The sequence below is a fragment of the Callorhinchus milii genome, unplaced genomic scaffold (assembly GCF_018977255.1).
Source record: "Callorhinchus milii isolate IMCB2004 unplaced genomic scaffold, IMCB_Cmil_1.0 Scaffold7, whole genome shotgun sequence".
In the NCBI taxonomy this organism is placed as follows: Eukaryota; Metazoa; Chordata; class Chondrichthyes; order Chimaeriformes; family Callorhinchidae; genus Callorhinchus; species Callorhinchus milii.
In genome coordinates, this window is record NW_024704748.1 from 6,003,717 (window position 1) to 6,020,990 (window position 17,274).

The 17,274-nt window shown below is 48.2% G+C and overlaps 1 protein-coding gene across 1 annotated transcript; it reads left to right on the plus strand.

Annotated features, from left to right (window-relative positions):
* Positions 1-2,881: 2,881 nt before the first annotated feature.
* Positions 2,882-16,751, plus strand: LOC103185848 (tetraspanin-5). Its single transcript, XM_042337003.1, has 8 exons — positions 2,882-3,009; positions 7,312-7,362; positions 7,942-8,085; positions 11,583-11,753; positions 11,876-12,001; positions 12,109-12,159; positions 12,811-12,924; positions 15,297-16,751. Exons 1-8 carry the CDS (start codon positions 2,929-2,931, stop codon positions 15,366-15,368), a joined length of 810 nt encoding a protein of 269 aa, XP_042192937.1. The 5' UTR covers positions 2,882-2,928; the 3' UTR covers positions 15,369-16,751.
* Positions 16,752-17,274: the final 523 nt, after the last annotated feature.

A 17,274-nucleotide genomic window follows, 5' to 3' on the forward strand; every position in this document is an offset into this window, starting at 1 on the left:
TGTGGTTCAACAACAACAACAACACCAACAACAACAAAATTACATTTATAGAGTGCCTTTCACGTCCGGAGGACGTCCCAAAGCGCTGGTTCAAACCCCACATCAGGACTTGGGGTCACGTAGTCTGAGCTGATGCTCCAATGTGTTGTGTTGTCGGAGGTGCTTTAAACCCAGGTCAAGTCTGCATGATCAGGTGCACGTTGCAAGATCCCACGGCACGATCACATCGTTGAGGTGTCTCAAAGCGCTTCACAAGATACACTGTAAAGTGGCGTGACTCTATTCTGTGAGCGACAGAAACCTGGCAGGCAATCACGCATAGCAACGTCCCACAAACATCCGATGGGAGTGAGTGACCGTTTCTATTTGGGGGGAATGTAACCAGGATGCGGGGAGAGAGAAACTCACTCTTTTCCAATAGCGCCACAGAATCTTTAACATGCACCTGAACAGGCAGACGGGACCTCGGTTTAACGTCTCATCCGAAGGACGGCACCTCTGACAATGAAACATCCCCCTCCCACCCCCCCGTGCTGCACTGGAGCTTCAGCTTAGACTGTGCGACTCCCAAGTCCTGATATGGGGTTTGAACCCACAACCTTCTGACTCGGAGGCAAGAGCGCTACCACTGCGCCAGGCCGACACACCTACACACCCTCGCCAGGTTAATACCAGCGCCAAATACTTCCACTGAGCCTCACCAGCAATTCTGCAGTATCTACCCATGCACTTTGCATTACAATCTGAATGTGTTTTACATTTTGGGTTCGCAGGCAAAGCAGCTTGGGCAATGTGGTGAGTTGGCCGACGGGAATATGCATAACTGTTGCATTTGATATGGCGCCTTATCACGTCTTCGAGATGTGTCAAAGCGTTTCACAGAATATACTGTAAAAGTGAACCGACTGTATATTTTGTGGGTGAAATGGGCACGGCAGTGTCCCACAGACAGTTGTGGATTGAGTAACCAAATTATTAGGGAAGTGAGCAACGTAAATCAGGATATTTTGCAATTGGCTGCTGCATTTTTCCCAGAAAAATCCAGTCAATCCACATTACAGTATATTCTGTGAAGTCCTTTGAGACATTTCAAAGAAGTGATAAAAGTGCTGTGCCAAACGCAAGTATTTTGTTTCCTTAAGGGATTATTATCCTTGGAAAGGGATTTGCCAATCGGCAAGCAACCGGTTCCTACTTACTTACCGAGTGGGACGTCCTCCTGACGTGAAAGGCGCTTTATAAATGGAATCTTGTTGTTGTTGTTGAGTGCTTATTTACTTATTTAGTAAGTCCTGCTCACTGTTAGGGAAACAGAGGCATGCGGAGTAAGACAACTTATCTAAGGTTTCGCGCCAACTTGGAATCAAACCTCTCTTGTGAGGCGAGTGCGCTAACCACTCTGGTGTCCCCAGTCAGTGTGCAGCTGTGTGTCAGTTTGGCTCAGGCTGTAGTCTTGGGGTCAGAGAGGTTGTGGGGGTTCAAATGTAGAGACAATCTCAATAGCACATCCTGTCTCACTGCTTATATCAATCACTCTGGGTGTCTGTCTGTCTCTCTCTGGGTGTCTGTCTGTCTGTCTGGGTGTCTGTCTCTCTCTGGGTGTCTGACTGTCTCTCTCTGGGTGTCTGACTGTCTCTCTCTGGGTGTCTGTCTGTCTCTCTCTGGGTGTCTGTCTCTCTCTGGGTGTCTGACTGTCTCTCTCTGGGTGTCTGTCTGTCTCTCTCTGGGTGTCTGTCTCTCTCTGGGTGTCTGACTGTCTCTCTCTGGGTGTCTGTCTGTCTCTCTCTGGGTGTCTGTCTCTCTCTCTCTGGGTGTCTGTCTCTCTCTGGGTGCCTGTCTGTCTGTCTGGGTGTCTGTCTCTCTCTGGGTGTCTGTCTGTCTGTCTGGGTGTCTGTCTCTCTCTCTCTGGGTGTCTGTCTGTCTCTCTGGGTGTCTGTCTGTCTCTCTCTGGGTGTCTGACTGTCTCTCTCTGGGTGTCTGACTGTCTCTCTCTGGGTGTCTGTGTGGGTGAGTGTCTCTCTGGGTGTCTGACTGTCTCTCTGGGTGTCTGACTGTCTCTCTCTGGGTGTCTGACTGTCTCTCTGGGTGTCTGTGTGTCTGACTGTCTCTCTGGGTGTCTGTGTCTCTCTCTCTGGGTGTCTGTGTCTCTCTGGGTGTCTGTGTGTCTCTCTCTGGGTGTCTGTGTGAATGTCTCTCTGGGTGTCTGTGTGAATGTCTCTCTGGGTGTCTGTGTGAATGTCTCTCTGGGTGTCTGTCTCTCTCTCTCTGGGTGTCTGTCTCTCTCTGGGTGTCTGTCTCTCTCTCTCTGGGTGCCTGTCTGTCTGTCTGGGTGTCTGTCTGTCTCTCTCTGGGTGTCTGTCTGTCTGTCTCTGGGGTTATCGTGTGAACTGGAGGGTGGGTTTGGTTGTTTCCTGTCGCAACTCCTCCCTCTGGTGCCGGAACGGATGCAACAGACGGCGAGAGAGAGAGAGAGAGAGGAACACAGACAGAGGGGCAGAGAGAGAGACATACAGACAGACACAGGGGAGAGAGACACAGGGGAGAGGGAGAGAGACAGACACAGGGGAGAGAGAGAGAGAGAGACAGACACAGGGGAGACAGCAGACACACGGGGGGAGAGGCAGACGGACGAACAGAGACTGGAGACTAACACTGGGACTGTGAATCGATACCAACTTCGCTGAGACAGTACAGAGTTGTGTCTGTGACTGTGTCTGAGCCGCTGTGTCTGTGACTGTCTGAGCCGCTGTGTCTGTGACTGTCTGAGCCGCTGTGTCTGTGACTGTCTGAGCCGCTGTGTCTGTGACTGTCTGAGCCGCTGTGTCTGTGACTGTCTGAGCCGCTGTGTCTGTGACTGTGTCTGAGCCGCTGTGTCTGTGACTGTCTGAGCCGCTGTGTCTGTGACTGTCTGAGCCGCTGTGAGCGGTGATGCCGTATCACAAGTACACGGGGCTGCAGGTCAGTTTGCTGCTCAAATACACCCTCTTCATCTTCAACATCTTGTTCTGGGTAAGTCACTGCCACTCACACTGCCCACATGCCACTCACACACTGCCCACACGCCACTCACACTGCCCACATGCCACTCACACTGCCCACATGCCACTCACACTGCCCACATGCCACTCACACTGCCCACATGCCACTCACACTGCCCACATGCCACTCACACTGCCAGCCTGCCACTCACACACTGCCCAGCCTGCCACTCACACACTGACCACATGCCACTCGCACCACCAACCTGCCACTCGCACCGCCAGCCTGCCACTCACACACCGACCTCCTGCCACTCACACCACCCGCCTACCACTCGCACCGCCCGCCTGCCACTCGCACTGCCCGCCTGCCACTCACATCAGCTGGCACTCTCTGCCTGCCATTAACACTGACATTCTCCTGTGAATATCTCGATGTCTGTGTGTCTTTGTACATCATAAACAACGTGAGACTCTCCTGTGTACATATTTGTGTCTCTCTGTACTCTACATAAATATAAGTACTGTGTGTCATTAACACCGTAATACACTCCTTCATACATGTCTGTGTCTCTGTATTGAGCTGTGCCTCTATGTTTCAGCGCCTTGGGACGTCCTCTCGACGTGAAAGGCGCTATACAAATGTAATTTCTTGTTGTTGTTGTTGTATGTTATTAACATAGACACTCTCCTGTGTATCTCTCTCTCGCTCTCTGTCTTTCTCTGGTTGCGGGGCTGACTGGATGTCAAGAGTTTCAACCTGTTAAATGCTGTGCCCGGTGCCGGCTACTCCACTCTTATCTCTGTCTTTTCCCACTCTTTCCCACTCTTTCACTTTTTGTGAGTTCTTTCTGCTGAGATAATTACCTGATCCTCTTTCAAACTCTCTGACCTGTACCGCAGTCATTTCCTGTTCGTGGCAAAACCACAAAGCAATTTAGCAATCCTGGGTGATGACAGGATAGTACAGCCAGATGTCAGCTCAGTCACTTGTGATCTCTCCTCTGGCTCCAGAGGCTTGTGGGTTCAAACCCCACATTGTGAGCTGAGTGCACAGTCCAGGCTGACGCTCTGCACACTGGCTGCTGCTCATAAAGGAGACCTCCTGCTCATCCCTCGCACCATCCACCCCACCATCGGAGGTCGCGCTTTCAGCCACTACGCCCCAAAACTCTGGAACACTCTCCCTCAATCCCTCCGCCTTGCCCTCCCTCTCCCCTGTTTCAAGTCCCGCCTGCAAACTCTCCTGTTCGTCCATGCTTACACCCCCGGCTCGGAGTCAGGCTCCGCCACTGTTAAGCGCTCTGAGGCGCTACCCTGAGTGGAGAGTGCTATGTAAGTGCAAGTTGTTGTTGTTGCAAAACAGTAACTACACCTGGCAGCACTTCCTGTGAATCACTGTGAGGCATTTCACTTTTTAAGGAGTTTAAAAATGAATTTTCTTTCTTTCTAAATAGTAGGAAATTAAGGCAATATCTGCCCACTGGCCCACCCCACACACACACAGGTCCACCCTAAAAATTCATCCCCCACCCACCCTACATTGACTTATACTGCTCTTACAAGGCAAAGCTTTAGCTGACCTGGGAGTGTGGACGGATAGTGCAGAGGGAGCTTTACTCTGTCTCTAAACCGTGCAGTGACAAATTGGCTGGTGTGTTTGCCTGCAAAATATACAGCCACTAAACTTAACAGTAACTCCCTGTGAAGCGGTTTGATGTTACTGGTGTTATCATTGAGCTATGAACTCCTTCTGCTTATGCACTCAATAAAGAGACGCTGTTGGGGGAGGGTCAGAGAGAGAAGGAAAAAGGAAATAGTGACATTATCTTACACTTCCTGCCCACACAGAACCTTACAGCTTTCAGCAAAACAACAGGCTGACTTTTCCAATTGACCCACCCAATCTTTCCCATTCACTCCCCCCACATCCTTCAATACACTATCTATCCACATTCCCAGGTCAGCCATAGCAGGGGTTAGAGACCGAGTGAAGCTCCCTTTACACTGTCCGTCCACACTCCCAGGACAGCCAAAGCACGGGGTACAGACGAGAGTAAAGCTCCCTCTACACTGTCCGTCCACACCCCATGTCAGTGACAGTGACGCTTGTATTAAGTGGCTGAAAACCTCTGGTGGTGGTCAAGGCTGGGAGCTCCTGTTATCTCTGTGCTCCAGCTCCTCAGGCAGACATGAGCAGCTGGGCGTGGTGCAGGCGAGGCACTCAGAATGCCTTGCTGGAGGCAGCTACAGACACATTCAGTTGGAGCTATGAAGCTTGTCAGAATGTAGGTTTGCGCAATGGCGGTGTGAGCCCAGCACAGGTCCAGACACTGATTCACTCTGTAAACCCTCTACGATATAATAATCATTGCACTTGATAAAGCGCCTTTTCATGTCGTTAAGACGTCTCAAAGTGCTTCACAGGATATATTCTAAAGTGGATTGACTGTGTATTTTGCGGGCGAAACCCAGCAGCCAGTTTACTTTTGTTGGAATGGAACGTGCACTCTCTCCCTGGAGAGCCTTAGGCGCATGTTGGCAAGAGCCAAGGCTTGGGGACCACAGAGTGTTCGTTGGGGGTAACTGCTGGAGTCTAACCAGCTAAAACCGCATAGCTCTTGCCTACCTGCACCTAAAATTATCCGGAATTAGGTAAGCAAGATGGGTCCCTCCAGGGAGAGAGTGCGCATTACATTCCAACAATCTATCTCTGGAATTTCCGTGTAATCTTGTAGCATATTTGTCAGTGCACTCGCCTCGCAAGCAAGAGGACCCGAGTTCGATTCCCAGATGGGGCAAAACCTTAGGCAAGTTTCCTTAGTTGATTTCTTTCTTCAAAAAAAAAATAATTTGGTCACTCAATCCGCGACTGTTTTGGGGTTGTCCCTGTGCGCAAACTGGCTGCTGTGTTTCGCCCACAAAATACTCAGTCACTACAGTGAAGTGCTTCAAGACGTGATAAGGCGTGGGAGGATTGTTGTTCATGTTATGACAATCTCCGTGACCTAAGGTTCCGACTGATCTGCAGATTTATTGTTTTTCCTGACATCAATGGTCCACAGTAAAAATCCAAACAAAGGATGTGTTCCGAGACAGATCAGAGTCTGGCTCCAGCGATCAGAGTGAGAGTTTTCCCAGGAACAGCCTGTGGAAAGGCTGATACACAGTGGAAATGAAGATCAGAAGCACGGAGCACAGAGCCACTCACTCCCATCTCCCTGGACAAAGCCCTGTGGATATTCCTTGTCCCAGATAGACACATGGCCAGCATTCCCACATCGCCACTATCCAGTCTCTCCACTGACCACTTTCCCTTTCCTTTCCCTCCTGCCATTCACGCACCGCGATTGGAGAAGAGAAGAGAGTCTCTCTCTTTTCTGGTGTCCTGGCCAACAAATCCCCCCCCCCACATAAAATCAGTCACTCCCTTCCTGGCCGCTTGTGGGACATTGCCGTGTGCAACTGGCTGCCGAGTTTGCCCGCAAAACACAGTCGCTACACTTTACAGTACATCGAACCGCTTTGAGAACTTTGCAGTGATACTTTACAATACAAATTTACATTTATGCAGTGTCTGTCACGTCGGGAGGACGTCCCAAGGCGTTGAACTGTTCAGGGACTGCACCGGTTTTGATGTAAAAATGCCAGTTTCATCCACAAAATACACAGTCAATCTACTTTACGATATATTCTGTGAAACAAATTTGAGATGTCAAAAGCGCCCCCTGAGCCAAATACACCCTTCCTGATAGGGAGCATGAGAGTGAGAGTCCCCGCCCTGAGCTGCTGGAGAGCGAGAGCTTGCTTTGCCAAACCGAGGTTTCCCCTCTCTCACAGTTCATGCCTCGGACAGGGTGGAGGGAGTCACAGCAGCTGTTTTGTTGGTTGACGCCCTTCCCGTTACACGCACACATTGACTGCACACTGGGCTTAGTGCGTCAAACTGGGGTTAAGCCTCTCGCCCTAACGACTCCAGGTCAAGAAGATTGTGGGTTCAAGTTTCAGAGTCCAAGTTGTCGCTCCAGTTCAGTGCTGAGGGGGGGGGGGGGGGGGAGCGTTGCATTGTCCAGAGGTGTAGTGTAGAGGGACAGTGGCGAGGGAGCTTTACTCTCTAACCCGTGCTCTCACTGACCTGGGAGTGTGGACGGACAGTATAGAGGGAGCTTTAGAAATGAACATTGTTCAGAGGCTACTCTTTGGCATCATGATTCTTTCCAAATCATCTGTACTCAGTATTATATCATCACAGTAGGTTTGGGGCGGGTGGAGGGGCTAAAGATTGGGGGAGGCTAAGAATATAACTCTCTCTCTCTCTCTCTCTCACACACAGCTGGTGGGAATCGCACTCCTGGGTGTCACCTTTTGGGCTTGGAGTGAGAAGGTAATAACTGTTGTCAGGGGGGTAAGGTTTGCCCCTCTCAGGTGAACATTAAAGATCCCAAGGCACTATTCGAAAAGAGAAGAGAGTTTCAACCTCATAAGGCTGTGGTTTCAAGCTCTACGTCAGGCTCTGGAATCACACAATCTAGGGTGACACTCCAGTGCAGTACTGGAGGACATGTTGCATTGTCGGAGGTGCCGTCCTTCGGATGAGACGTTAAACCGAGGCCAACAATCCCCCAAATAAAAGTGGTCACTCACTCCATGACTATTTGTTGTGCACAATTGCATTGACGAATTTTTGCCTACAAATACACTAGTCACTCTATTTCACAATATATCCTGTGAAGCGCTTTGAGGCGGCTCAATGAGCCGTTAAGGTGCTGGTAACGAATTCAAGGATTATGATTATTACACCTTCGTGCGCAAATTGGCTTCTGTGTTCACCCACGAAACCTGGTCGCTGGACTTTACAGTGGATGTTATGAAGCCGTTTGAGTGTGATGGGCTGTGCAGAGCTTAGTGCCTGACGCTGTGTGTGTGACAGTCAGTAACAGTGCTGTGTCTGTGTTTGTGATAGGGAGTGCTGAACATTCAGTCAATCAGTGATCTGAATGGCTTTGACCCAGTGTGGATCTTGCTGGTGGTGGGAATCATGTGCTTCATCCTGGGCTGTACCGGCTGTATCGGGGCACTGCGGGAGAACATCTGTCTGCTCAAGTTTGTAAGTCACCCCAAGTCGGTTTGCGGGGGGGAGGGGGGGCACCGTGTGTGTTACAGTTCTCAGTGATTATCATTGTGTGAGTGAGCTCACACTGTGTGTGTTTGTGTGTTAGTTCTGTGATTATCAGTGTGTGTGACTTACAGTTCTCAGTGATTATCAGTGTGTGTGTGTTACAGTTCTCAGTGATTATCAGTGTGTGTGTGTTACAGTTCTCAGTGATTATCAGTGTGTGTGTGTTACAGTTCTCAGTGATTATCAGTGTGTGTGTGTTACAGTTCTCAGTGATTATCAGTGTGTGTGTGTTACAGTTCTCAGTGATTATCAGTGTGTGTGTGTTACAGTTCTCAGTGATTATCAGTGTGTGTGTGTTACAGTTCTCAGTGATTATCAGTGTGTGACTGTTACAGTTCTCAGTGATTATCAGTGTGTGTGTGTTACAGTTCTCAGTGATTATCAGTGTGTGTGTGTTACAGTTCTCAGTGATTATCAGTGTGTGTGTGTTACAGTTCTCAGTGATTATCAGTGTGTGTGTGTTACAGTTCTCAGTGATTATCAGTGTGTGACTGTTACAGTTCTCAGTGATTATCAGTGTGTGTGTGTTACAGTTCTCAGTGATTATCAGTGTGTGTGTGTTACAGTTCTCAGTGATTATCAGTGTGTGTGTGTTACAGTTCTCAGTGATTATCAGTGTGTGTGTGTTACAGTTCTCAGTGATTATCAGTGTGTGTGTGTTACAGTTCTCAGTGATTATCAGTGTGTGTGTGTTACAGTTCTCAGTGATTATCAGTGTGTGTGTGTTACAGTTCTCAGTGATTATCAGTGTGTGTGTTACAGTTCTCAGTGATTATCAGTGTGTGTGTGTTACAGTTCTCAGTGATTATCAGTGTGTGTGTGTTACAGTTCTCAGTGATTATCAGTGTGTGTGTGTTACAGTTCTCAGTGATTATCAGTGTGTGTGTGTTACAGTTCTCAGTGATTATCAGTGTGTGTGTGTTACAGTTCTCAGTGATTATCAGTGTGTGTGTGTTACAGTTCTCAGTGATTATCAGTGTGTGTGTGTTACAGTTCTCAGTGATTATCAGTGTGTGTGTGTTACAGTTCTCAGTGATTATCAGTGTGTGTGTGTGTTACAGTTTTCAGTGATTATCAGTGTGTGTGTGTTACAGTTCTCAGTGATTATCAGTGTGTGTGTTACAGTTCTCAGTGATTATCAGTGTGTGTGTTACAGTTCTCAGTGATTATCAGTGTGTGTGTGTTACAGTTCTCAGTGATTATCAGTGTGTGTGTGTTACAGTTCTCAGTGATTATCAGTGTGTGACTGTTACAGTTCTCAGTGATTATCAGTGTGTGTGTGTTACAGTTCTCAGTGATTATCAGTGTGTGTGTGTTACAGTTCTCAGTGATTATCAGTGTGTGTGTGTTACAGTTCTCAGTGATTATCAGTGTGTGTGTGTTACAGTTCTCAGTGATTATCAGTGTGTGTGTGTTACAGTTCTCAGTGATTATCAGTGTGTGTGTGTTACAGTTCTCAGTGATTATCAGTGTGTGTGTGTTACAGTTCTCAGTGATTATCAGTGTGTGTGTGTTACAGTTCTCAGTGATTATCAGTGTGTGTGTGTTACAGTTCTCAGTGATTATCAGTGTGTGTGTGTTACAGTTCTCAGTGATTATCAGTGTGTGACTGTTACAGTTCTCAGTGATTATCAGTGTGTGTGTGTTACAGTTCTCAGTGATTATCAGTGTGTGTGTGTTACAGTTCTCAGTGATTATCAGGGTGTGTGTGTTACAGTTCTCAGTGATTATCAGTGTGTGTGTGTTACAGTTCTCAGTGATTATCAGTGTGTGTGTGTTACAGTTCTCAGTGATTATCAGTGTGTGTGTGTTACAGTTCTCAGTGATTATCAGTGTGTGACTGTTACAGTTCTCAGTGATTATCAGTGTGTGTGTGTTACAGTTCTCAGTGATTATCAGTGTGTGACTGTTACAGTTCTCAGTGATTATCAGTGTGTGTGTGTTACAGTTCTCAGTGATTATCAGTGTGTGTGTGTTACAGTTCTCAGTGATTATCAGTGTGTGTGTGTCACAGTTCTCAGTGATTATCAGTGTGTGTCTGTTACAGTTCTCAGTGATTATCAGTGTGTGTGTGTTACAGTTCTCAGTGATTATCAGTGTGTGACTGTTACAGTTCTCAGTGATTATCAGTGTGTGTGTGTTACAGTTCTCAGTGATTATCAGTGTGTGTGTGTTACAGTTCTCAGTGATTATCAGTGTGTGTGTGTTACAGTTCTCAGTGATTATCAGTGTGTGTGTGTTACAGTTCTCAGTGATTATCAGTGTGTGTGTGTTACAGTTCTCAGTGATTATCAGTGTGTGTGTGTTACAGTTCTCAGTGATTATCAGTGTGTGTGTGTTACAGTTCTCAGTGATTATCAGTGTGTGTGTGTTACAGTTCTCAGTGATTATCAGTGTGTGTGTGTTACAGTTCTCAGTGATTATCAGTGTGTGTGTGTTACAGTTCTCAGTGATTATCAGTGTGTGTGTGTTACAGTTCTCAGTGATTATCAGTGTGTGTGTGTTACAGTTCTCAGTGATTATCAGTGTGTGTGTGTTACAGTTCTCAGTGATTATCAGTGTGTGTGTGTTACAGTTCTCAGTGATTATCAGTGTGTGTGTGTTACAGTTCTCAGTGATTATCAGTGTGTGTGTGTTACAGTTCTCAGTGATTATCAGTGTGTGTGTGTTACAGTTCTCAGTGATTATCAGTGTGTGTGTGTTACAGTTCTCAGTGATTATCAGTGTGTGTGTGTTACAGTTCTCAGTGATTATCAGTGTGTGACTGTTACAGTTCTCAGTGATTATCAGTGTGTGTTACAGTTCTCAGTGATTATCAGTGTGTGTGTGTTACAGTTCTCAGTGATTATCAGTGTGTGTGTGTTACAGTTCTCAGTGATTATCAGTGTGTGTGTGTTACAGTTCTCAGTGATTATCAGTGTGTGTGTGTTACAGTTCTCAGTGATTATCAGTGTGTGTGTGTTACAGTTCTCAGTGATTATCAGTGTGTGTGTGTTACAGTTCTCAGTGATTATCAGTGTGTGTGTGTTACAGTTCTCAGTGATTATCAGTGTGTGTGTTACAGTTCTCAGTGATTATCAGTGTGTGTGTGTTACAGTTCTCAGTGATTATCAGTGTGTGTGTGTTACAGTTCTCAGTGATTATCAGTGTGTGTGTTACAGTTCTCAGTGATTATCAGTGTGTGTGTGTTACAGTTCTCAGTGATTATCAGTGTGTGTGTGTCACAGTTCTCAGTGATTATCAGTGTGTGTGTGTTACAGTTCTCAGTGATTATCAGTGTGTGTGTGTTACAGTTCTCAGTGATTATCAGTGTGTGTGTGTCACAGTTCTCAGTGATTATCAGTGTGTGTGTGTCACAGTTCTCAGTGATTATCAGTGTGTGTGTGTTACAGTTCTCAGTGATTATCAGTGTGTGTGTGTTACAGTTCTCAGTGGTGATCAGTGGGATCCTGATGGTGGAGCTGGCAGCTGGGTTGCTGGGCTTCGTGTTCCAGGATTGGTTGAAGAGCAAAGTGCAGTCATTTATCAAGGACAACATCCAGGCTTACAGAGACGACATCGACCTGCAGAACCTCATCGACACTGTCCAGAGATATGTACGTTTGCTCACTGACCCCTCCCCTTCATTGATCCCTGCCCCTCACTGCCCCCCTCACTGCCCCCTGCCCCTCACTGCCCACTGCCCCCTTGATGACGACCTCTGATCTCTAACCTGCAGATGCAATGCTGTGGAGCCATCGACCCTGAAGACTGGAACAACAACATTTACTTCAACTGCTCGACCACCAACCTGAGCCGGGAGCGCTGCGGTGTGCCCTTCTCCTGCTGCCATCCCGACCCTGCGGTGAGTGGCACAGCACAGCCTGGCACAGCACAGCCTGGCAGAGAGCAGTCCCAGGGGAGTTACACTGACACTGTGACACTGTGACATGGTTTCTCTTTCTCTTACAGCAAATGGTGGTGAACACACAGTGCGGCTACGATATCCGCAACATGAAGAAGGTGAGGAACAGAAATGGGTCAATGTCCAACTCTCCCTCCCCTCCCCTCCCCTCACTCCTCTCGATGGCGAGAGTTGTGGTTGCACTAAACCCCGGCTGGCTGGACTAATGAGTGGGCGGATTTGGCGAGCTGGAATTTCCAGCTAAGTGTAATAAAGTAGAGTCCTGCAGCATAGGGGTTAGAGCACTCGCCTCGCAAGCGAGAGGACCCGGGTTCGATTCCCAGCAGGACAAAACCTTAGGCAAGTTTCCTTACTCCACGTGCCTCTGTTTACATAGCAGTAAGTAGCAACCCGCTTGTTAGTCGAATGTCGGATCACTTTCTGGGGGTAATACACCCTCCAAAAAAAATTGGGGTCACTCACTCCACGACTGTTTGCAGGACACTGCTGTGTGCACTGGGCTGCCGAGTTTCGCTCCCAAAATATACAGTGAAGCCACTTTACAGTATATTCCGTGAAACGCTTTGAGACGTCTCAGTGACACGATAAGGCGCTATATCATATGCAAGGATTGTTATTATGAACAGTCAGTAACACTGCTGTGTGTGAGTGTGACAGTCAATAATATGTGTGTGTGTGTATCAGTCAGTAAGTGCTGTGTGTGTGTGTGTAACAGTCAGTAACAGTGCTCTGTGCTGGAATGGTTTCAGAAAGAGCAGGAAAGCGTTATCTTCTTGAAGGGCTGCATTCAAGCGTTTGAGGACTGGATTCCGCCGAACATCTACCTCGTGGCTGGTATCTTCCTGGGCATCGCCTGCTTGCAGGTCAGCACCGCTCGCTCGCTCGCTGCCCCCCCCACCCCATCACCACATGCACACTTACCGGCTGCATTGAATTTCGCACACACATTTTGTAAATTATTGATGAAATCGGATTTAATATGATTGAAACAATTTGCCTGCAACACATCACCATGCTCAAAGATTACCTAAACCAAAATTGAGATTTCCATGCATCCAACCTATGCATGGAAATCCCAGGGATAGATTCTTGGAAATGCATTGCGCATTCTCTCCCCGGAGAGACACATCCTGCTTACCTAATTCCAGAAAGTATAAGGGCACAGGTTGGTAAGCGCCCCAGGCTTGGGGACCCCAGAGTAGGCGTTGGAGTAACTGCTGGAATCTAACCAGCTAAAACCACATAGCTTGACATTGAGAGAACTGCCTGGCAAGTTTTCCTGCTACTTGTCCAGCTAGGATCACCCTACTTGTTACGGCTTTAGCTTGCAGGGTCAACGGGAGCTGAGCGGGAGGATTCCCTGCCCCCATTGACTGGTCTGTCCTTCAGGTCCTTCCGATGAGCCAAGCTGTGCTGTCATCAACAGTGCTCTGGAAAACTGAGGGACCGTCACAGAGGGCTGGGTCAATTCCTATACTCAGTTGTCAAACTCCCCCACCCCCCCCTCCTCCCGGAGATAGTATGTGACACCTTACACTAAATAAATCTCCCCAAATCAGTGTATTGATAAGAACATGCCATACCCACCCGAGGGAGAAAGGAATAGGGGGGATGGAGGTTTGGGGGCTGGCGTGGGGTATAAACTCGGGCTGGTTTGGATGAGTGGGTTGTTTCTGTGCTGTATCACCTTTCGGTCACATCTCTCCCTCCACTCCCTCCTCAAGCCCCTGGAGTCTGGTTTTTGCCCTGCCCGCAGTACAGAGACAGCGCTTGTCAAAGTCTGTGAGCAGGGCTCCCTTTGTCTCCTCGTCCTCCTGGATCTCTCTGCCACATTTGACACAGTCAACCAAGCCATCCTCCTTCACCGCCTCTCCTCCCTCATTCACCTTGGTGGGACCGCACTCGCATGGTTCAAGTCCTACTTAACCAACTGCCTCCAGTTCATCTCGGCAAATGGTTTCTCTTCCTGCCCCCGCCCGGTCACCTGCAGAGTACCCCAGGGCTCCTTCCTTGGCCATCTTCTTTTCCTATATGCTCCCTCTGAGCGATTTCATCCACAGACACGGGGTAAACTTCCACATCTATGCGAATGACACACAAATCTACTTTGCCTCTTCCAGTATCGACTCCAGGTCCGCCGATGTTCTATCGGCTTATCTGGCAGACGTCAGGGCCCGGATGAGTGTAAACTTCCTGCAGCTGAATGTGGACAAGACGGAAGCCACACTCCTTGGCTCCCGTCAACGTCTTCACTCGTGCAGATCTGAACTCCTTAACCTCCCTGGGCTCTCCCTCAGACTCATCGAACCAGTGCGCGACCTAGGCATCCGGTTCGACCCCCAGCTGTCCTTCCTCCCCTCACACTTGTGTTCAAATCTCTTCACTCTCCGGCACCTCCCTACCTCTCCGACCTCCTCACTCCCCAATCCACCACCCAGCGCCTCTCCTCGACTGGCACCGGCCTCCTGTTCCCAGGTGATAACCCTCACACCCTCCACCCCACCATCAGAGGTCGCGCTTTCAGCCACTCTGCCCCAAAACTCTGGAGCATTCTTCTTCAAACCCTTCGCCTTGCTACCCTCTCGCTCCTTTTTGAGTCACCGTTTGGCTTAAACAGTGAAACGTGACCCAGAATAATAGAATCCCAAAACAACATCCCAGGAAATAACATTGATGGCTGTTTTAAACCGATGGAAATTTAAGACAAACACAGGAAGAGCGTGTTTCTTTTAATCATGTCGCTTCAGGTGGGGATGTACTGTGGTGTAATCTCTGAGGCACAGTGACCTTCAGTTTAAAGGTGTATCCTGTTCAAATAAAATCAAATCTTTTATCACTTGGCCACTACCTGAGCTAACCAAAGCTTATTTTTCTGTCTCTCTCTCTCCCTTTCTGTCTGTCTCGTGTGTCTGCATGTGTGTGTGTGTGTGTATGTGTGTGTGTCTCTGTTTCTGTGTGTCTGTTTCTGTTTCTCTCTGTGTCTGCCTCTGTTTGTGTGTGTGAATGTGTGCGTATCTCTCCTCTTTTTCTGGGTCTGTTTCTGGTGTGTGACTCCTGTCTGTCTCTGTTTCTGTCTGTGTGTGACTCTCTGTGTTTTTGTGTGTGTCTCTCTGATTGTGTGTGTGTCTGTTTCTGTGCGTGTGTTTGTTTCTGTTTCTGTGGGTGTGTCTCTCTCCTGTTTCTGTGTGTGTGTTTCTCTCTCTGTTTCTTTGTGTGTGTCTCTGTCTCTCTATAGATGTTCAGTATCTACCTCGCCCGCTCCCTCATCAGTGACATTCAAAGGGTACAGTCGACATGGCGTCATTGAGATCAGCAAGAGGAAGCTGTGGCCTCAGAGCTTCTGTCACAAGATCAGAGTCACATTAAACAAAAGCAACATTGCCTTGTGTGTCAAAGACACAATCCAGGTGGAGATTAACATCTGCCTGTCTGCCTCCCGTGAAGGGCGCTACTGTATATAAATGTAAGTTGTTGTCTGCCCCGCTTCTGTCTGCCTGTACGGTCAGTGTGCATGTGTAAATGCTGATGTGCATATTAGTGCAAACGCACGTATATACGTGTGCACACGTGTATTTGTGTGTGAATGTATGCGTGTGTGAGCCTGTGGCAGTGTTGTGTATGTGTTTGTGTGTGTGAGACTGTGACGGTATGGTATGTCGCTGCCCGAGTTGCGCTGTACTAATTTCCCAACGCTCGCTGCCCCTCTCGTCCCAGGGAGGAGGTGTCGCTGAGGGAGAGGGCCTGCTCTTAGCTCTCGGTTTAAAGGGAAGGAACCACTGATAGCAGCTGGATGCTGAGAGAGAGAGGTGTGTGCTCCCCACTCAGCCTCCCCAGCGATCCCTGGATCAGAGTGGGGGGATGGGGGAGTGCTCTGAGACCCTCCGACCAGGCTCTCCCTGCCTCATGGTGCTTGCTGCCGCACCCAATACCTTTTAGTACAATGCGGATGGGTTGAGCCGTCTGTGCTGAAAACCTGTCTGTGGTTTGCGATTGAATTGACGCAATTCTGTCTCATGTTAATGTCAAGCAATCTGGGATGCTTGCCTGAGGGCAGTATATAAATGCAAGTTGTTGTTGTTGTTGAAGGGGACGTACAGGCCCAGAACGGGGCGAATTCCGAGAAAAAATTCTCTGAATCTGTTTGTGTTAATCACAGTGAATTATTAATCTGGGAGCGAGAGGAGGGTGGGGTGGGGGTGGGAGTGAGGGTGTCGGACACCCAAGAACCAACCACTAAATCATTCTTTTTCGTACTTTTTATAACAAAAATCAAAATATATTTTTTACTCTCGAGAAGTGACAATAAGGATTGAATTTTGTGCGTGTGTGTATATTATATATATATGTGTGTGTGTTTTATGGGCTGTGATGAGGGTGTAAAGCCAAGTGAATGGGTAATGTCCCTCCCACCATAGAGATTCAAGCTTTACCCTACATGGTGGGTTATTTGGGGACCTTTCCTCTCTCCTTACCTCTCTCCCCCCACCCCTCTGCCCTCCCCCTCCTTCCCTCTCTCTCTCGCTCCCTCCACACAGTCCCATACTGTAAAGACTACTGCCATTGACTGCCTGTCTGCTGTTAGCTGGAAGATTTCTGCAAAAATCACCAAAGAGTAATTTTTATTGTTTTTTTTGTAATTTAAAATGTCTTACTCTATTTTATTACTCTGCGTCTGTGACTCTGTCTGTTCCTGTAACAACTGCTGATAAACCACGTGTCCGGTGAGGCTTCAAACAGCGGTGTGCTCACACTCGAACTGTGCACACTGTGTGCTCACAAACTGTACGCTCACACTCACTGTGCTCACACTGTACACACCGTGCGCTCACACTCTCTACGTGCAGCTCAGACACTACACGGAGCTCACACGCTCTGTACACACACACTGTACACTCTATTGGTATGTGGACTTGAGGCTGAGCAGTGAGGTCAGGGCTGACTGACTCCCAGCCGGGAAATCCAGCCATTGTGACTCCACACACGCTCCAGACTCCCCCCTACACACACGCAATAATAATAATAATAATAATAATACTTGCATTTGATATAGCGCCTTATCTCTGTTCAATCCCATTTACCTTTTGGAAGGTTACCCTCTTGTTTCTTTTAGAGGGGAAAGAGCTCCACAGTGCTCACTGGGGTGAGGTGGTGGTGGGTGGGGGGTGGGGGGTGGTGAGTCGCAATGGGATTTGAACCTAAGTGCCCTCTTCTCG

What these genes read in the sequence shown, in the direction of transcription:
- LOC103185848 (XM_042337003.1), top strand. Translation starts at nt 2,929, where the DNA reads ATGCCGTATCACAAGTACACGGGGCTGCAGGTCAGTTTGCTGCTCAAA. An exon ending in ACATCTGTCTGCTCAAGTTT is followed by an intron (nt 8,086 to 11,582) that starts GTAAGTCACCCC and finishes TGTGTGTTACAG; the next exon opens with TTCTCAGTGGTGATCAGTGG. An exon ending in TGGGCATCGCCTGCTTGCAG is followed by an intron (nt 12,925 to 15,296) that starts GTCAGCACCGCT and finishes GTCTCTCTATAG; the next exon opens with ATGTTCAGTATCTACCTCGC.